Genomic DNA, 21,388 nt, shown 5'->3' on the forward strand with positions numbered 1-21,388 from the left:
ATGGTAGAGTAAGGGGTCTTTTTCAAGAAAGTAAAAAAGCCCAATTGGTAAGGTAAAGGTAAGCTCCTCCTGTTGAAAGGATTTAGGAGAGTGAACTTATTCTTCTTCCCAAAGCAAAGGCGTTAGTTAAGGCCAGGAGTGACAACTATGAATGGCACGGAGGGGCTTCAAGTCACTCGCGTAACCAAATGTGTCCACTCCCACGTACTACTTTCAATAGGCTTCGCGGTGCCCCATTTTTGGTGTTAACCAAAGAGGTTCATTACATGAGTTTTAAACGATTCTATTTGGATTACAGAAACCTCTTACTCTTCATCCAGATGACAGTCTCTTTTAAGAGAGTGTAAAGGGTACAACCAACTGGAAGGGAAAAGACCGCTGTAGGAGGAACGGCTTATCGAGGGCGCGAACCCCGCATCGAAGAGGTGAGGTTGTGGCTTAGCCCGGAAGCTTGCCAAAGCATCAGGATGATATAACAATTGTTCCGGCAAGAAGATGGCTTCGGGGGTCACTGTGGTGTGGCTGAATGTAGAGCAGTCCGCCCCCTGATCGTGCTTGGAAAAGGCATTTCATTGACCGAACCCGACCCATCCCATCGAGAGTCCCACCCTCTATTGCTGGAGCCGAAACTGGTTGGTGCTTTGCCGGGTCCAGGAAAAAAGCGGATGCAATTTTGGATCCTCATTTTTGCCGTGGAAGCTTTCGGTAGCTAAGATGAAGAGGATCCTTCTTTTTCACTTGACAACGAAACCTTCAGCTATGGGCTTACTAAGCCCAGCCATTGGGGATTGCTCCCCATATAGGTTTTCTTGGTTAGACCAAGTTTCAAATCAAAGTCCTAGAGTTTAGCTTTTCGTTACCCTCAACAGCACACCCGAACCGAGGATTCAAGCTGGCTTTGGGGTGGGTTCTCCGTGGACAATGCCACCTTAAATCGTTTTTTTAGTGAAACGCGGAGCCCGAGCGGCCGGCGGGCGAGTGGTTAGTGGTCAATAGCGCCCTAGTTGATGGCATTACTCTCTGCGCTCCTGTCTCCGTACTTAGAGAGCCGACCAATCCACTTCGTTACCCGATCAAAATAGAGGGGTTGGGATTTATTGTGGAAATTCCATTTTCTCTACGATTAATATTTTCCTCTTGGTCAGACCATTTCCGTATACTGAGATTGACGACATAGCGAGATAATTCCGTAAGATGGTATTGCAGTGCTTATTAAATTGTCAACAATCCTCTCTTCACATCTGCACAAGAAGCCTATCTCTCATGACATCCTTCACAGATTCTATATCTGGTTCAGGTCTCTAATTCACTCTCGGATCTAACTCTCTTTCTTTTTCTTTCGGGCGCCCGTGGTGAAGTTTGGAACATAGAACAATTCCTTCTGTCGTGTATCCTCGATTAATGCAACCTCAGTTTGAGGTGGGCAAGTGAGCTCTCCCGGCCGGTCTCCTAGGGTCTAAGACAGGGAGCCACTCCCCTTTCCCCCTATCGTTAGGAGCCTCGCCCTATTGACTTGATAGATCAATCAGAACATCAAACTCTCGATTTTGGTCACTATGACGTGGGTGAATACATGAATCATGATATATGCAGCTAATAAAATCTCGTTGAAAGCAGGAAGGAAGGCATAAGAAGCAAAGCTTAGTCCATACCATTTATACATAAAAACCTTACACTTAACAATAATATGGCCGGTTCGGTTTTTTCGGGGGTTAAAACCAAAAACCGAACCGAAAAATCGAATTTCATAAATTTTAAAACTATAACCGACCGAAAAACCGATAAAACAGAACCATTTAAACCGAATTATTCGATTCGGTCGGTTTTTCGGGTTTTATGCCCACAGTACTCCAAAGCCTGTCGATTATTACAAGTGAAATTAACCATACAATGAAATACGACCGAAATTAACATAACAAGTTCAAGAATTGACTTGTTTTCTTGCATATTTTCCTATCCTTCCAGAAATATTATATATAGGCAGGTACAAAAGAATTGGTTATTCTTGGAATTTACTTATATGGGAAGTGTATGTGCTCTTTCCAACGAACAGAGTCTTCCTAACTCGTCCCAAAACCGGCGTATGCGTCTTCGTTGCACCCAAAATGCTCCGCCAGTTTCTTCCGCAAAAAGTTTCTGCAGAAACTCACTTGCTGATATCAATCCAAACACTACATACAGAAAAGGCCTAACCCAGTCTGGAAAGAGAATTGACACAAGAGATGCAACTGAAATGTTCCCAAACCACACCATACAGTTGTGAGATAAAACAGAAAATCGGCGCAAGGCGTATTGTAGATGCAAGGAACACGCTAGATAGTACATGAAAGCGGAGAAAACGGCAACTCCCATAGTGTAAGGATGGGTTGTGAAAGGAGTACTTTTGTTGTCATTGGTTAGGTACTTCAATTGCAGGAAAACCAGGATCGTGGTGATCATGAAGCCGACTGTTTGATTGAATGGAGAAACTGATCTGCTACGAACGAAGTAGAAAATGAAGGATTTTATAGAAACAAGTGATTCATTGAGCTGGGAAGTGAAGGAATATCTTTGCCTCAGTAGTACTGAAGCAGAATCCGTAAGTCGGAAGAAGCTTGTTCGAAGAGACGGGCTCATTGCACTTTCAGGAATTGGACACCAATATTCCACTACTGGAATTTGCACGTACGAAGGTATTATTTATAGACAGGGGCGGAGCCACGCGCTCTTTTAAAGCCCGGGTGGTCTAATTTTTTTTAAAAAAATTATATGTGTAAATTTTTCATAATTTTGAAATAATATGATATTAGCCCGGCCAGCTAGATCAATTTAAAATATTAAAAGATTCTAAAGTTTAAAATTTAATTTTGGACAGAGCCATATTTTTTGTTCCGACCCTGTTTATAGATGTCAACATATCTAACGAAATTTGGCAGGCATCTCCACGATTTGAATACATCAACTTAGAATATCGTTTTGTTTAATGAGTGCTCGTTGACAAATATTATTGTTTGAAAATTTATATCAAAGCGGATTGATTGTTGATTTCGCATTTGCCGAATGATTAAAAAAATATTAACTTCTAAATATAAATTAACAAGATAAAAAAAAAAAAGAGAAAATAGTTTTTTTTTTTTGAAAAAAGAACTATAATATTAAAAAAAATTGAATGTACCGTCGTTTTTTGTTGTTCGTTCGAAATCACATATTTATATCAAAAAAATTAAATTTTTATTAACATTTTTTTAAAAAAAGAGTTGAAAATATTATAAAAGAAAAAGTAATAAGAGAGACTTCATTTTACCCCCACAATATATATTTGTAACCAACAATAAAATTGTAACTTTAAATTAAATTATTAATCATATATTTTAATATAAAAAATATAATTTTAATTTAAAAATAATTAAAATATAAAAAACCAATTATTTTAAAAAATAATTTTTTTTAGTAGTGCTATGGTTTTCTGCTGTCGGGAACTTCTGCTTCCCACGGCAGATGATCCTAATTCCTAACCAAACTTTGTGTGGGAAAAAAAAATCCAATAAATGCCATGCCTATATATCATTTAAAAAATTACAAATAAATTATTTTATTCCACTTCTCCCATTTCCTTTCCTTCCACGCCAACGCCAACACTGCACCCTTTTGATGAAATGTCCGCAAGAGCAACTTAAAATTGCTCCCCCATACCATTTTATCAAGGATATGAGTTGAGGTCCAAAAAATTAATGTGTGTGTGGATTTGGGTATTGGAAAAAAAAATTAAAATATAACATCTTAGATTAAGTCTAAAACATTTTAGATTAAGTCTCTTTGAGACGGATTGTTATGATTTATATTTAAAATGAAAGAAATCATATTTTTGACATAAAAATCAATATTTTTTATGGATCGAGTCGAATTGTATATATGTCTCACAAAATTGACTTATGAGATTGTTTGACAGGTATTGTTACCAAATTTTTCTTTTTTCAAGAAAAAGCAGCATGGTATAAAAATGAGATATAACAAGTTTAAAGAATTATAATACATTTATAATTCATATGTCATGTCATTAATGGATTCACATTCCACATAAAAGCAGCTCTAATTGGCATTCAATATGATTAAAATACAGTCACTTGGCAATTCATCGCACGCACGGTCAAATATATGATTGTTAATCTATTCCCATTAAATTTTTGGTTACAATTTTGTTTCGATGATTTATCTCGTATCGATCAAATCATAAAATTCAGATTACAATATTACCATGCATATTTTTATTTATTTTTATTAACTATTGAAAAGTATAAAATGAAATTATATTATCTTATCAATGAATCAAACCAAACATATTATTTTTATTTATTCAATATTATTCTACATGATACTCAAATATTTTAGTAATTACGAGATTATTTATCTATACAAACTTATTAAATCTCATCAACCCATACTTATGAATATTAGGTTTCATTTGGATGAATGTATTTGAAGCTACGGATTTCAAATCCATAATAACATGACAATGTGTTTTAAATATCAAATAGTTATTTTTTGAGTCATTGTCGTGGATTTTCAAATTTATTAAAACATGGAGTTATTTCCAATACTCCTCTCAAATACGTTCTTAAATCCAAATCTTTCGATTTTTCACCTTGTTTCTTTTCTTTTGTCAATTTTTTCGTGAACAAAAGTGTCAAAGCAAATTTTTTTTGTATTTTTAATATCTAAATATGTGTACAATATACATGAGACGAAATCTTCTGTTACACTTGGTGTTCCAAACCGTACTAAACTTTGCTAAAATAAGCTTTATTTACACAAATTATTGGGGTATATAATGGAAGCCCAATTCAGAATGGATTAGTATTGGGAAACCATACCCATACATATAGTCCAGTTGGATAATTGGTCTTCACATAGCCCAATTATGGTCCAGTTCTTCTGGCCTATAAACCTCTTTGAAATTTAGGGTTTTTTGCATCAGCGAGACAGCCGCAAAAATGGTACTCTTTGCTTCTCTTTGAACTTTGGTGCTCTGCGTTCGTAGTTTGATCCGTCATTGTTTCTAGAAACTAACTAAGATCTTGTGTTTTCGATGATTCCGCATGTTTTGGAGCTCAGATTATGGTTTTTTTGCCTTCGATGTCTTTGATTTTGTTGCTTATTTTATCTTTTTAATACTATGAAAAGGTATTTATTCATGGTTTTTTATGATGGAGCTGCTGGAATGTCTTTAGGGTAGCGATAATCCAGCGTCCCTTTTTCGGTATATATCTGTTTTTCTGTAGATGAAGACTCGTTGGCGCGAAGAAAAGCTTGTTTTCGTTAGGTCTTTAATGGTGGGCAGTTGTTTTCTATGATTTGGTTTCAACTGGCTTCTCGTTAGTTGATTTCTAGGTTCGAGTTTTAGTGTTGTTTTACACTGCAAGTACGATACAGTATTCTTTAAGCCATTTTAGGATAATAGAAGAAAATGTCTATGTTCTTAGTTTCTTAATGTTCCCGACGGTTTCATTGAATTGAATTTAAGTGTTAAATGCAATAACTCTATATTAGTCCCACCGAGATTTGCTTGCTCTGATGTGAAATTTGCTTGCTCTGATGTGAAATTTGCATGTTATGTGTTTTATTGGTTTAGTTCTTCTGTGTTTCCGGAAGTTCTATTTTCGGTTTTTGGACAGTGGTCATTTGTTAGTTTCCCATTTTGAAACTGATATTTTTCATCCCATGTATTTGATATCTAAATCATTAGGTTGTAAGATTGTCACAAATAAAGACATTGTTGTTAGTGAAGTTACTGGATAATTGATTGAGCATTCATTTTTTTACGTTCTTTTTACTTGGTAGTGTACATAACTTTGCGTGTAGTTGCGGAGAAAGTCCTTTAGTATTTGGTAGAATTTCATCTCTATCTTGAAGTAATAAAAACCAGAGTTACTGCAAGCGTTTATGGTGTGTCTGCCAAGTTTCTTATGTTCAGTTGGTGGAATTGTGTCTATCTAATTTTTTTCTGTTTGAAATGAGCTGATGCTCAATCTTTTTGATAATATGCCCCCCCCCCCCCCACCTTTCTGAAAACTCTGCTGCAGTGGATGCTATCTATCTTTTCTTTTGCCAGAATTTTGTTTAAACACCTTGTTTTGGTTTTGTGATAGCCGAAGCAGATTCACGAGATCAAAGACTTCCTTCTGACAGCCAGAAGGAAAGATGCGCGATCTGTGAAGATTAAGAAGAGTAAAGATGTTGTGAAGTTCAAAGTTAGGTGCTCAAAGTACCTGTACACTCTCTGTGTCTTTGATCTCGAGAAAGCGGACAAATTGAAGCAATCTCTTCCACCAGGTTTGTTGACTTCACATCATCCATGTTTTACTTCATTAATGTCTTTTCCATATCATGTCTTGTTCCAAAAGTAGTTTGGAGTCGATGAAGTTATCTTTTGATCGAAGGATTCATTGATCCAATAAATGGGTTCAAATTTACATGTCCCAAAATAAATTTCATTACAGTATTGGGGAACATCAAATCGACTAATATGATTGAAAAGAACAGCTTAAATTGTTAAAAGTTTGGAAACATTTAGACTATGTTTGGATAAAGAAGTCATCTTCTTAAAATCAGTTTTGCTAAAAGCACTCTTTTGAAAACATACCGAACTGTTTTAACAAGTTTGAAAAATCAGTTGTTCCACAGGTTTCAGAGAATGTCCCTAAAAGTATTTTCCTGAAAAACTCTTGCACGATTGTATGTGGACATTGATTTTACTTGTTAAAAAGAACTTATTAATGGTGGAGATTAATAATTTGTTTCTTTTTAAGCCTTGATATTTTTATCCAAGACTTTTGAATTATATTTTCCTTCATTTTGCCTGAACTTTGATGCAGAAAGCTTTGTGGCAACTAATATTTGTTTGATTTTTTTCAGGTTTGGCTGTGCAAGACCTGTGAGCTTAGGATTTGCCAATGGAATGGTGTAGCGTTTTCAAAACATATTTTTGCTTAAATTTATTTCGAATATTTGGTTTAAAGACCGTTTCCTAATTGAATTTAATCTGTATTAAGATCAATTTGCAGGGCTTCGATGATTCATATATTCCTGTTTTTTTTTTTTTTTTTTTTTGTGGAAAGATATGTCCAATGTTTGTTATTTTCTGGAATGAATTACATCTCCGATCCCAAGTATAAATTAATCTATTTTCATTTGGTAAAAATATGTTTTAGTAAATATGAAATTTATTTTTAACTATAATATCTCACTAATTTTTCAAAACTTTATACTACACTAAAATGTTTTTTTATATATATATTTTATTTGGATTTTTTTTATTATAGACAAAAAATTGTATGAAAAATCCTTAAATTTAAAAATAATAAAATTTGTTTGATATTTGTGTCGAATGTCAATTTTGAAATTATAACATCTCTTAACTTTAAACTTAGAATTAATTATCCGAATTATATCATATTGAAATTCATAGTCTGATTGTAACATTGATATTATAGTTTTTTATTCGAAATTTTATTTAAAATCGAACCAAATCGTCGATGAACCATATACGTATACGGGAGAAGGAAGTATAGTTGATGCAAAGCTTTATGGAATAATTTACGTTGCCAACAAACTGGGTAAGATCCTGAGATTACTCCAACACAAATTTCGACTCAATTACTCTAATTTAATAAATAGTTTTATGCGTTGTTCCATTTAATGGTAAATACAACGTATCGCCAATTTACGTGTCGGTGAGCTTGTTGGTTAAATAAAAATGAACATCCCATATATAACAATAAATTACCCAATTCAATTATTTAATCAAGTTTTCGAACATATTTTTGATATTATAAAAATATTAAATTTTCAATTATATATTTAATAAAAAATAATTATTTTAAATATATGATGATACTCACGAGAAATTTAGGGTCCGATTCCAACAAGTGTCACTAGTCCAGACGCAGATTTTGAAATTACCCTGGACCTGAAATCAAAAATAAGATCGTTAGTAGGGGGCCATGATGGTGTCCTGGCGTAGCCCCTCCGACGCTCAAGTCAGAGACTGAAGATATATGGGGGGAGCAGCTAAGGGTACTGCTGAAAACGATATAGTGAATGAATTAACTAAACACTTAAACCTGATATTTATAGGAGAATACATGGGCCCTTGATGGGCATGTTTTCCATTTGGGCTTGGGATGGGCCAGAAGTAGTGGGCTCATCCATGGGGTATCTATCATCAGTCTCCCCCTCCCGAATCGAACTGAATCGCAAGTTCGAAGTTCGATTAGTTGTGCTGTCCTCGGGTTACCGGATGCGAGTTGTGTATTTTCTTCCAGCCATTCGTTAGTCTCCAAAAATTTGGAAACAAATCAAATCGCAATCATGCTTTGAAGGAAAGATTTGGTTGGACTTCCCTAGTAAATAGAGGTCACCTTCCTCACTTCAATTTCACTTCTCCCCTACATAATTCCCTCCGCAATTCACTCACCAGTTCTACCCCACCTACGCCCGAGCACACCCTCGTCCCAGCCAACTTCAACTCCACTTTGCCCTCGCTTTCATCCACCCCGCCAGTCTCGCCCCGCGCGCTATAGCGTTCAGACGCTCGTCTCTGCCCTACTGTTGTGCGCTCGCCTCAGCGCACACGCTAGCCCCAACGCGGCACGCTCGCCTCCTCGCCCACGAGCGCCCGACCCCGCCGCATCGCGCTTGCCTCCTCGCCGCAGCACGCTCGCCCCTCCGTAGCACGCTCGCCTCCGAGCGCCCGACTCCTCGCCGCAACACGCTCGCCTCCGAGTGCTCACGCTCGCCCAGTGCGTCCAGCTTGCCCTTGAACGCTTGCCTCCTCGCCGCAACACGCCCGCCCCGCCGCAGCAAGCTCGCCCAACTGCAGCTCGTCCCTCGCCCCGCCTCATGCTCGCCCGAGCACAGCTCGCCCGACGCGACTCGCCCCTCAGCCTCGTCCTTCCTCGCCTAAGCGCATGCACGCTCGCCCTCCTCCTTCGCAAGCCCTCGCCCTCTCGCCCAAGCCCTCGCCCAAAGCTCTCTCTCCTCGCCCCTGCACCAGCCTCGCCCAGCACGTCGAGCGCTCGCCCTCCGTCCCTTGCGAATGATTGTGTAAAAACTGAAGAGCTTTTGGGGGCCAGGTGATACCCCATGGATGGGCCCACTACCCTTGGCCCATCCCAAGCCCAAATAGAAGACAGGCCCATCAAGGGCCCATGTATTCTCCTATAAATACCAGGTTTAAGTGTTCAGTTAATTCATTCACTATATCGTTTTCAGCAGCACCCTTAGCTGCTCTCTCTATATATCTTCAGTCTCTGACTTGAGCGTCGGAGGGGTACGCCAGGACACCCTCATGGCCCCCTCCTAACGACCTTATTTGTGATTTCAGGTCCAGGGTAATTTCAAAACCTGCGTCTAAACTAGTGAGACTTGCTGGAATCGGACGTTAAATTTCACGTGAGTATCATATGACGTACCAAATTAACTATATTAAACGTGAACATGGTAGTGTGGTTCCGTGGTATGTACTCATTTCTATAATCGTTATTTTATCCTTGAAAGTTTATAATTATCATTTGAAAATTTTAACACTTTCCATATTGCACTTATTCTAGAATAATATGTACCCATTTTTGTATAAAAATTGAATAGATAGAATATAAAATTATCACTAAAAAGTGTATTGAAAAGCTCGTGCACGATTCGTTACTCGCTGGTGTATATAACATTTGAGCTTAGTCTAAAAGATTTAAATTGTACAGTTAATACTAAAAAACCTCTATTTATATGTGTCAATATATCCAAGGTATTGTATTTAATTTTTCTTATATCTTTGGTCTAAAAATTTGCGTATTCATGTGACTATTTTTCGTAATATATGAGTTTGGTTTGTTAGAAAAGTGATAATTTTCTGATTTCTGAATTTTGTCGTGTTTTATGAGATAGATATAGGGATGGCAACTTTCCCCACGGGTTTTGGGCCCCGCGGGGAAAACCCGAAACGGGGATGGGGATCCCCGATTTTTTCGGGTTTGGGTTCGGAGATAGGGATTTTTTTAAATCCCCAATGTATTTCGGGGTGGGTATGGGATTACTATCCCCATCTCCGAAATCCCCGAACCCGCCCCGAAAATAATATTAATAATAAAATAATAATATTATTAACATTAATAATATAATAATATTATTATTTTTTAAAATATTAATAATCTTATTATTATTAATATTGATATTGATATTAATATTAATATTATCTCTAATAATTATAGATAATAATAACTTTTGGTTTGAGAAAATCTCCGAATTCGTCATCGTCTTGCATATTAATATTTTTGAAACGTGGATGAGGACGGAGATGAGAAGTTGATCCCCGAAGTTTCGGGTTTGGGGATTCCCCGAACCCGAAAAAGCCGGGATCAGGGCGGGGATGGGGGTGGGGATGAAATTCGGGGATGGGGGTGGTAATGGCAAACCCGCCCTCGTCCCGGCCCATTGCCATCCCTAGATAGATATGAAGTTTTTCTTAATCATTAGATTATATTATTGTTTTAAATGTCAAAAATATATCTATTTATGACTAGATCATAAATTAATGTTTCCATTAATTAAATTAATTCTAATAGATAAATAAATTGGGTTAAAAAAAGGGTAAATTGTGTATCAGTACTTTTTGAAAAAGAACTTTGGTTCTAGTACCTGGAAAGAGAAGAATTTTAAATATATACCAAAAATACCCTTTCCTCTCATTTAAATTTTAATTGATCCCGCGCTCCCGAAAATGGTATCAGAGCTAAAGGTTGATTTATTTCAAACACAAATTTTTTTATTACTAGTAACTAATTGTATGAGAAGGAGAATTTTGAAAAAATTATGAATCCGAACTTCGGTTCAAGGAAAATAATTCACAAGGAATATTCCAATATTTTGGAATATAAACAAGTACATCTAACTATTTTTAGATATCAGAAACAGAAAGGGAAGCTACTGCACCCTCAGGTAAAATCTCAGGTAAACTTATGATTCAAAATAATAAGTTTCTGGAGATAGTTCCAGACTCCTCTAAGCTCTCTTTAGATCTTAGAGAAATTCAAAAGACAGTCCAAAATTATGGCAGTATGCGGTATTTTGTACCGCAACGAGTTGAGAAAATCCTTGAAACCCAAGAAGAAATTCTGGGATTATTAAAGGATATTCAAACAAGAATTCAGAAACTGGAACAACAACCAAGTTCTAGTAGAAGAACTTCAGGAGGTTGGTTACCACCATCTTTTGGTACTGAACCTTTGTTACATCAACAAGGGAAGGCCAGAGTGGTGTCAAAACCTTTGACTGAAGAAGAAGAGATGATCAATCTAATCAAGTCTGTCTCAGAAAAGAAATTCATCTGATGACAACTTTCGAAAGGATTGGTTTAGAGGATCTACAAGAGCTTGCGGAATCTTTCGCAAATCTCAAAGTAGTAGATCTAAGGATGAACACAACAGTAGGTGAAACACCACCTGCTATAACCTGGTCATCCTCTCAAGAACCACCAAGGGAAAGTGTGGGATCTCGAAATGTAAACATGAGAGAATCTCAATCTGATTTCCATACTGGTGGAGGATCACACCCAGCAGGGACAAGGGTAAGGAGAAATCAAATTCCTTTGCACCAAACACCCTATGGAAAAACTGTTTTAGATCCTATACATACTTACGGGGTTATGCTTAACCTTGATGTATTAGACTTCAAAAACAGAGAAGATCTCATAGATGATTGGACATCTGCTATGAGAATTGCAGCAGGAACACTCGATCTCAACAAAGAAGGATTCATTAAACTTTTGGAAATGAGTCTTATGGGATCAGTGAAAATTGCTTGGGATATGACTTCATCAGACATGAAAGAGTCAGTCCTAGTTGGAGAATCTCTTAGTGAGATCGCTGGAAAAATGTCTACCCTATTTAAAGCACATTTTATAGGGGTAGACTATTTCAACAGTCAAGATACAGAGAAGAAGAAGACATACACTCAAGCTCTGTATAGTCTTGAATTACATGACATATGTTTGGTGGATGAATACATTATGTTATTCACTAAATATAGATGGAATTCAGGAGTCGAAGAAGATATAGCTATGCAGCTTTTCTTCGCAAAAATGCCGAGCCCTTGGAGAGAAATGCTCATAAGGGAATACGTACCTGGTAATCCAGATACGTTGGCAAGAAGAGCCTCTTTCTCTAAAGGAAAATTGGCAGAATGGTGCCATATGGCAGCATTACAAAAGAATTACAAACGTTTAAGGGGTATCAATAAAAGAACTCCTTTGTATTGTAAAGAAAATGATCTTCCAACTATTATTGGAAGTAAACCACAGATGCATAAGAGGAAAAGTTTTAGGACTCATCCTTATGCACGAAGTGGAAGAAGTTCTTGGAAACCAAGAACTGTTTGGTCTAGTGATAAGTGCACAATTTGCACTTAATTTAAATCTTAATCCATTTTGAATTATGCTTGTTTCGAACAGAACTACGCGTTTTTGTTTTGTTTATGTTGTCAATTCAGGAATGGAGAAAATAGGGAACACGAAGCCAAGTGGACCAAGAAGCTCACGACCACGAGTACATCACAGGACAGATGTGTGAGCGCGGCCGCACCATTTCACGCGCAGGCGCGCGTACACCCATAATGGAGCATGACCAGAGAGGCGCGCGCCACCGCGCAGGATCTCGCGCTACCGCGCGTGCATGGAAGCAAGAATCGACAGAAGCTCTCGCGCGGCCGCGCGAGATGTCGCGCACCCGCGCGTACAGAAGCAGCAGGAAACCCGAGAGGTACGCGCGGTCGCGCCAACTCTCGCGCACCCGCGCGCATACACGCATGGGCAAAACACAGTAGATCGCGCGCCACAGCGCGAGATCACGCGCAGCCGCGCGCGCACAAGCTCGGCCAGACACAGCAACTAGCGCGCCACCGCGCCATTTCATGCGCCACCGCGCGCGCGCCGCAGCCAGGTCAGAAATGCTAGCAGCAGCCGTGGAGAGAAGACACACGAAAATACACCATCTTGGGAAGAAAAAGAAGGCGAGAGGAAAGTATTGAGAGGCGAAGATCGATTACAACTACGAAGAACGACGGATCTGGGGACAGAGACGACGCTTTGGATTTGCTATCTTTTCTTTTGTCTCTTTATTTTATTGCGTGTCGATGCCTAGAACTAAAAATATGTATTGGTTTCTCTTGGATTTCGTGATGAACTAAACTTCCATTCTAGAGAATGACGTAACTCTGTGGATACGATGATTTGACATCGTTGGTTATTTGATTGAATTCCGCTTTCGTTTAATTGTGTTCTCTGTGTTTACTGCACTGCAATTTACTGGCCATAAATTGTTTGTTGTTTGATTAATCTTATAACTCGGGAGAGGGACTAGGATTATAGATCATTAGAGACACATCGTTAAATGTTTATAGCGTTTGGAAGGCGTATAACTTTAGCGAGGCTTAGTAAGAACATTGTTAGCATTTATCTATGAAACGTAGATTTTAATTAGGAATAATTGAATCGAATTTGATAGATACACTTTATTCGTCACTTGGGAAAGGGTGAATAAAACAATCTAAGTGTTCTTGGCCATTAATTGATTGGAATTCAGGAATATAAATTAAACAGTGAATAATTATCGTGGAAACTTTGTGAAATCATTTCTCTAGATATTTTCTATCATTGATATTTCTCAATTCGGTGATCTAATTAATTCATTGTTTTCAATTAATTCGTTTAACCAAACAAATCTGATTATTGATTTTTCTAGATAAAGTCTTGGCTATTATAATTACAAGAATTGATATACATTTTTATACACACTCCTCGTGGGATCAACACTTGTACTCAAAAGTACATTTTACTATAACTTGACATCGTGCGCTTGCGAGCGGTAGAAAAACGTGCAACAAGTTTTTGGCGCCGTTGCCGGGAGTGTCAAATTTGAATTTATATCAGTATTGTTATCAATTAGTCTAGATTTTAATTTAGAGCTTTTATCTTTCTTTTATCTTATATTGATTAAGCGTTTTATTTTTCTTCCTTTTTGACAGTGTACGCTAAGATCGCAAAACTCAGACTTGCTTATTTTTTATCCGGAGATCGAAAGGACTGCGAGAAGATTAAGAAAAGCAAGAAGAGAGGAGATTCAAGCAATGGCTGAGAACAGAGAAAATGACAGACGCGACCAACCAGAGGCGATTCCTATAAGAGATCACTTCTGACCAGTGATCGGCAATCATTACTCTGGGATCGCAAGAGGAACAATCAACGCCAATAATTTCGAATTGAAGCCCGCTCTAATCAATATGGTTCAGCAAAACCAGTTTGCTGGAACAGCCACATCTGATCCTCATGTTCACCTGAGAACTTTCTTGGAGATAACGGACACGGTAAAGATTAATAATGTTTCTGATGATATTATTAGACTGCGTTTGTTTCCGTTTTCTCTCAGGGATCAAGCACGAGGATGGCTACAATCGCTTCCCTTGGGAAGCATCACGACATGGCATGAGCTAGCCACGAAATTCTTAGCGAAATACTTTCCCCCTGCAAAATCTGCCCAGTTCAAGATTGAGATCAGCACGTTTAGGCAAACTGAATTCGAACAACTGTATGAGGCATGGGAAAGATACAAGGAGCTGTTGAGAAAATGCCCAAATCATGGATTCGAAGACTGGGTGCAGATTGAGTTATTCTACGACGGTCTAAATGGGCAAACAAGAGGAACAGTGGATGCTGCAGCTGGTGGCACGATCTTTGCCAAATCTCCTGAGCAAGCTTATGACTTGCTCGAACAGATGACGACAAACAGCTACCAGTGGCCGTCGGAAAGGGCAGGAGTAAAAAGGACAGCTGGAGTTTATGCGGTGGATCCTATTACGTCACTCACTGCGCAGGTATCTGCATTGACCACTCAAATAGCCGCGATGAACAAAGTGAGTACATCTGACATCGAGGGTCCATCGATGGTTACTGAGGAACTATCCACCCCTGAAGAAGCACAATATATCAACAACAGAAATCAGGGTGGATATGGAGGATATAGAGGTAACCCTCCCCCTAACACTTATCATCCTGGATTAAGAAATCACGAAAACTTTTCTTATGCAAACAATAAAAATGTGTTGAATCCTCCACCGGGGTTCAATACATCAAAGGGGGAGGGAAAGCCTTCATTGGAAGATTTGATAGGTACATTCGTTGCTGAGTCTGGAAAAAGGATGGCGAGAACTGAATCTCGTCTTGACAATATGGAGACTCACATGGGAAACATGGGTGCCACAATGAAATCTTTGGAAACGCAAATCGGACAGTTGGCCAACGCTCTAAAAGATCAGAACAAGGGGCAATTTCCCAGTAACACAGAGGTGAACCCAAAAGAGCAGTGCAAGGCAGTCACTATGAGGAGTGGGAAGGACTTAGAGGTACACAGTCCCAAAGAGAGAGTGTACAGTGAGAAGACAGTTGAAGAAAGTGAACCGGAGGGATCCACGGCTGAAATCAAAGTTGAACTACCTCCAGCGTATAAGCCGACTCTACCCTATCCTCAGAGATTCAAGAAGAAGAATTTAGATGATCAGTTTGCAAAGTTCTTAGAAATTTTCAAAAAGATACACATCAACATACCGTTTGCTGTTGCTTTGGAGCAAATGCCGAATTATGCAAAGTTTATTAAAGATGTGATGTCTAAAAAGAGGGCTGCAAGAGTTTGAGACAGTGAAGCTTACTGAGGAGTGCAGTGCCATCCTACAAAAGAAATTACCACAAAAATTGAAAGATCCAGGGAGTTTTACTATTCCTTGTTTTATTGGTGGTTCTCATTGTAGTAAAGCTTTATGTGATTTAGGAGCAAGTATTAATTTGATGCCATTTTCTATTTTCAGGAAATTAGAGCTTGGAAAAGTTAAACCGACTACTATCACCCTACAGCTTGCAGACAGAAGTCTCACGTATCCGCGTGGGATCGTCGAGGATGTACTGGTAAAAGTGGATAAGTTTATTTTTCCTGCTGACTTTGTGATTTTAGATATGGAAGAAGATCATGATGCTCCATTGATCTTTGGGAGACCATTCTTGGCGACTGGAAGGGCATTGATTGATGTTCAAAAGGGTGAACTCACCTTGAGAGTTGGTGGAGAAGAAGTTATGTTTAACATCTATCACGCCATGAAGGGATCGAATGAGGTAAGCACTTGTAAAAGCATTAATGTTATAAACTCATGTATGTCTCTTGATTGTGCAGGAATGAGGGATCCATTGGAGAGCTGTCTGATAGGTGCGGCAGGAACTGTTGATGAAGATAATTGGGAAGTGAAAGAGCAATTGGTGGCTCTTGAAACACTACAAAAAGAAAAGAGAAAAGATGCACCGCACGAGGAGTTGGATGTAAATGAGAAACTAGAGGTAATACCACCTTCCCCTGAGTTGAAAGAGTTGCCAAGCCACCTGTGTTATGCTTTTTTAGGTGAGAAGTCGACGTATCCGGTAATTATATCTTCCTCCCTTTCGTGTGATGAAAAAGATAAATTATTAAGAGTGCTGAGAGAATACAAAACTGCTTTAGGATGGTCAATATCTGATATTAGGGGAATTAGCCCCACTATATGCATGCATAAAATTTTGATGGAGGAGTCGTATACTCCTTATGTGGATCACCAAAGGAGGTTGAACCCAGCAATGAAAGAGGTTGTGAAGAATGAGGTACTGAAATTATTAAATGCTGGTGTGATTTATGCTATTTCTGATAGTAGCTGGGTATCTCCTGTCCAAGTAGTACCAAAAAAGGGTGGAATGACAGTGGTAAAAAATGAAAATGATGAATTAATATCTACTCGTACTGTAACTGGTTGGCGAGTATGCATTGATTATAGAAAGTTGAACAATGCCACATGAAAAGATCATTTTCCATTGCCTTTTATTGATCAGATGCTTGACAGACTTGCAGGTTATTGTCACTACTGTTTCTTTGATGGTTATTCAGGTTATAACCAAATTGCTATAGCTCCGGAAGATCAGGAGAAAACAACATTCACATGCCCCTATGGCATGTTTGCCTTTAGGAGGATGCCTTTTGGGCTATGTAATGCACCTGCCACTTTCCAGAGGTGTATGATGGCCATATTTGCAGACATGGTGGAGGAGATAATGGAAGTCTTCATGGACGACTTCTCGGTATTTGGCTCGTCATTTGATCATTGTTTACATAACTTATACCTTGTTTTGCAGAGATGCCAAGAAAAGAACTTAGTTCTTAACTGGGAGAAATGCCACTTTATGGTCCAAGAGGGCATAGTCCTTGGACATAAAGTGTCGTCTCGGGGATTAGAAGTGGACAGAGCCAAGGTGGTTGTCATTGAAAAACTTACTCCACCAAAGAACATCAAGGGAATAAGGAGCTTCCTCGGACATGCGGGGTTTTATCGTAGATTCATTAAAGATTTTTCTAAGATCACTAAACCCCTGTGCAATTTACTTGAAAAGGAGTCAACTTTTATATTTGATGATAATTGTTTGCAGGCATTCGAGAAGATAAAAATGGCATTGGTGACTGAACCAATTATGACAGTGCCGGACTGGGAGCATCCCTTTGAGCTGATGTGCGATGCAAGTGACTATGCAGTAGGTGTAGTGTTGGGCCAGAGACGTGATAAAGTCTTTAGATCAATCTACTACGCAAGTCGTACCATGGATGCGGCACAACAAAACTACACAACTACCGAAAAGGAGATGCTTGCAGTAGTATTCGCCTTTGACAAGTTCAGACCCTACTTGGTAGGTACAAAGGTAATCGTTTTCACTGATCATGTAGCTATCCGATACTTATTTGCCAAGAAGGACGCAAATCCACGCTTGATAAGGTGGATCTTGTTGCTCCAAGAGTTTGATTTTGAAGTAAAGGATAGGAAGGGATGCGAAAATCAAGTGGCTGACCACTTGTCAAGACTTGAGCTAGAAGAGAAGGAAGAAGAGGGAGCCATACAAGAGACATTTCCAGATGAGCAGCTTTTTGAGGTAAACTCTATACTTCCTTGGTTTGCTGACATTGCGAATTTTTTGTCTTGTAGAACCCTTCCCCCAAATATGAGTTACCATCAGAAGAAGAAATTCGTCCATGATATAAAGTTCTTCTATTGGGACGATCCGTTCGTGTATAAGAGGTGTGCTGACCAAGTGATTAGGAGGTGCGTGGAAGGTCTTGAAGCGCAACAAATTTTGGAGAAGTGTCATTCTTCACCATATGGTGGACACTTTGGAGCGTCACGAACAGCGGCTAAGGTATTGCAATCCGGTTTTTATTGGCCTAGTTTGTTTAAGGACAGCTATACCTTAGTAAAATCATGTGATAGATGTCAAAGGTTAGGAAACATCTCTAGGCGTCACGAATTACCACTGACAAATGTTTTGGAAGTGGAACTTTTTGACGTTTGGGGCATAGATTTCATGGGACCTTTTCCCCCTTCCTCTGGTTACTCTTATATTCTGTTAGCTGTTGATTTTGTGTCGAAATGGGTGGAAGCAATCGCCACCAGTACTAATGACTCTCATGTTGTAGCGAAATTCGTACAGAAAAACATTTTCACCAGGTTTGGAACACCGAGAGCCATCATAAGTGACGAAGGTACGCATTTTTGCAATAGAATTTTCAACTCACTATTGGCAAAATATAATGTGAAGCACAAGGTGGCACTAGCATATCATCCGCAGTCGAATGGACAAGCTGAAGTATCCAACCGGGAAATTAAGCAGATACTGGAAAAGACTGTCAACACAAACCGGAGGGATTGGGCTATGAAGTTGGATGATGCGCTATGGGCTTATCGGACTGCATTCAAGACTCCTATTGGGATGTCTCCCTATCGGCTGGTGTTTGGAAAAGCATGCCATCTACCATTGGAGTTGGAGCATAGGGCATTTTGGGCTGTGAAGAAATTGAACTTTGATTTGAAAGCGTCTGGCGAGGTTAGAAAACTACAATTGAGCGAGATGGACGAATTCCGAAATGATGCATATGAGAATGCCAAGATCTACAAAGAACAGACTAAGAAGTGGCATGACAAAATCATAGTTCGAAGGGAGCTCAAACCAGGACAACAGGTACTGCTGTACAACTCTCGTCTGAAGTTGTTCCCTGGTAAGCTAAAGTCGTGATGGTCGGGGCCATTTGTTTTGGAAACGGTGTCGCCCTATGGAGCTGTCGAGCTAAAGTGCAATGATGGAAGAACCTTCAAGGTGAATGGACAGCGGGTTAAACCCTAATATGGAACTGAAGTAAGGAATATCGACAGTTACAAGTTGATCTGATCAGACAGGGTACAGTCGGGCTGATGACGTTAAACCAAGCGCTGTGCGGGAGGCAACCCGCATTTATTTATTTTCGCATTCGCTCTGCCTCATTTTTTTCAGTTCAATTTCATAGTTAATATTTTTTTTATCTCCTATATTTAAGTATTAATTTGCATTTTGTTATTCTTTTGCAGGTAATTTATTTATTTAAAAAAAAAAAAAGAGAAAGAAAGACAGACGCAAGCGCGCCCATGCGCGACATCTCGTGCGGCAGCGCGCTCAGGACCACTTGGATTTACAGAAGCTCACGCGCCCCAGCGCCACTTTACGCGCGATCGCGCGCACAGCAAATTTCGACGAGACAGTAGGTCACGTGCGATAGCGCGACTTCTCGCGCGACCGCGCGTACTCCTCTATCACCGAATTACAGAGGCTCGCGCGCGGTAGCGCGACTTCTCGCGCGACCGCGCGCAGCGTACCAGAATTTTTTTTTTAAAAACCCTACTCCCGAATTTTTTCACACACAACACACATTACCACCTAGCAGCCGCCGCCTCTCAAAATTTCCCTCTCCAAAACCCCTCTCCTCCATAAAATCTTCACCTCTCCCTCACAATCAAACCATCCTCTCCTCCACAAAAATCAAATCATCCCTCCACCAAGCTCCACACCACCGTCTCTCACAACAAATCATCCAACACCACCTAGCGTCGCCGCCGCGCCGTCCTAGCAGCCGCCGCCGCCGCCTTTCTCTTCTACCGCCGGTGTCATCTTCTATTTTTGGCTAAAGGGTACCACTTCCTTTACCTTATTATTGTTTGGGCTTAATCGGAGAAATAAAGCTTGGTGGGGAGACATTGTGCTCGTTATTTGTTGATTATTGGTGGGGAGACATTGTGCTTGTTATTTGTTGATTATTGGTGGGGATAGTTTTGATCATTATGCCGCCGAGAAAAAGATCAAAAGATGGGGCTTCCTCGTCTCGTTCCTACGATGCAAACAAATTTTGGAACGAGGAAGCCTTTCGGGTATATGAGAGCACCATGTCTAGGTCGATTATTCCAGAAAGAGGGCTAGATATGACATACCCCGATTGTGCATTCATTAGAGAGGTCGGGCGACAAGGGTGGATGGATATAGCCCAGTCTCCGCCAGATGCTGTGATATCCGTAGTCCGTGAATTTTATGCGAATTTGAGAATCAAACATGAAGAATACGGAGTTTTGGTGCGAGGGCAACTCGTCTATTTTGATTCGGCCACTATTAATGCAATCTACAATCTGTCGGATTTTGAAAATGACGGGTACACTGAGTTGATCACGGGGGATGTGAACTACGATGAGATTATCAGGACCTTAGGCATCGAGGGTGCAGAGTGGCGATTGAATCAGGGCTCCCCAGTCACTTTGAAGAAATCTGATTTACGCCGTAAACCACGTTGTTGGTCATCTTTTATTCTCTCACGGATCATGCCCTCCTCCCATCAGACTGAAATTACAAAAGACAAAGTGGCGTTAATTTACGCCATCATGACTGGGCGGACCGTGGATTTGGGGAAGCTTATTAACAGTTATATCATGCGTGCTGGTACAGGACTTATGACCGTCAGCCTCCTTTGCCCACATACTATCACTGCATTATGTCTTTATGCCGGTGTGCAGTGGGGCGCCGATGAACAGGTCTTGAAAGCCAAGAGCCCAATCACAATATTTGAAGTAGAGCGTTCGCGCTTCGGAGACGAAATAGAACAGCAACAGGCTAGGGCAGCTTATAATCAGAGGGCCAGAGAACGTCAACCACCACCACCACCATCGATTCCTCGTTCTAGTTTGCTAGATAGGATGTTCCGACTGGAACAAGAGTCGCGGGCTGAGCACCGACAGCAGGCCGAACACCGACAGACTACTAGTACTTTCATGTCCTACATGATGAATTTCACATCGGCACTTGCCCAGCGGTTCCCACCTGGACCCGAGGATGTTCCTTACCCACCACAACCAGCCTGGCCACCACAGTACCCACAGCCGATGGACGATGATGATGAAGGATCTGGAGATGATGATTCGAGCCCAGAGTTCTGACACTCGGGTGCGAGGTATGTGTTGT

At 39.8% G+C, this 21,388-nt stretch overlaps 2 protein-coding genes across 3 annotated transcripts; both read left to right on the forward strand.

Annotated features, from left to right (window-relative positions):
* Positions 1 to 4,851: 4,851 nt before the first annotated feature.
* Positions 4,852 to 7,053, forward strand: LOC140827683 (large ribosomal subunit protein eL38z/eL38y). 2 transcript variants are annotated; one of them, XM_073190462.1, is made up of 3 exons: positions 4,852 to 4,973; positions 6,126 to 6,309; positions 6,892 to 7,053. In XM_073190462.1, exons 1-3 carry the CDS (start codon positions 4,971 to 4,973, stop codon positions 6,912 to 6,914), a joined length of 210 nt encoding a protein of 69 aa, XP_073046563.1. In that variant the 5' UTR covers positions 4,852 to 4,970; the 3' UTR covers positions 6,915 to 7,053. The 2 variants fall into 2 exon arrangements, with proteins under 2 accessions (XP_073046563.1, XP_073046562.1); XM_073190461.1 differs by lacking the exon at positions 4,852 to 4,973 and adding an exon at positions 5,059 to 5,309.
* A 3,346-nt stretch (positions 7,054 to 10,399) lies between these two features.
* On the forward strand, positions 10,400 to 19,147 carry LOC140827401 (uncharacterized). Its single transcript, XM_073190062.1, has 8 exons — positions 10,400 to 10,433; positions 12,517 to 12,592; positions 14,451 to 15,046; positions 15,332 to 15,660; positions 15,704 to 16,483; positions 17,225 to 18,287; positions 18,435 to 18,582; positions 18,637 to 19,147. Exons 1-8 carry the CDS (start codon positions 10,400 to 10,402, stop codon positions 19,145 to 19,147), a joined length of 3,537 nt encoding a protein of 1,178 aa, XP_073046163.1.
* The last annotated feature ends 2,241 nt before the right edge of the window (positions 19,148 to 21,388 follow it).

The sequence above is a fragment of the Primulina eburnea genome, chromosome 3 (genome assembly GCF_022965805.1).
Source record: "Primulina eburnea isolate SZY01 chromosome 3, ASM2296580v1, whole genome shotgun sequence".
NCBI classification, from domain to species: domain Eukaryota; kingdom Viridiplantae; phylum Streptophyta; class Magnoliopsida; order Lamiales; family Gesneriaceae; genus Primulina; species Primulina eburnea.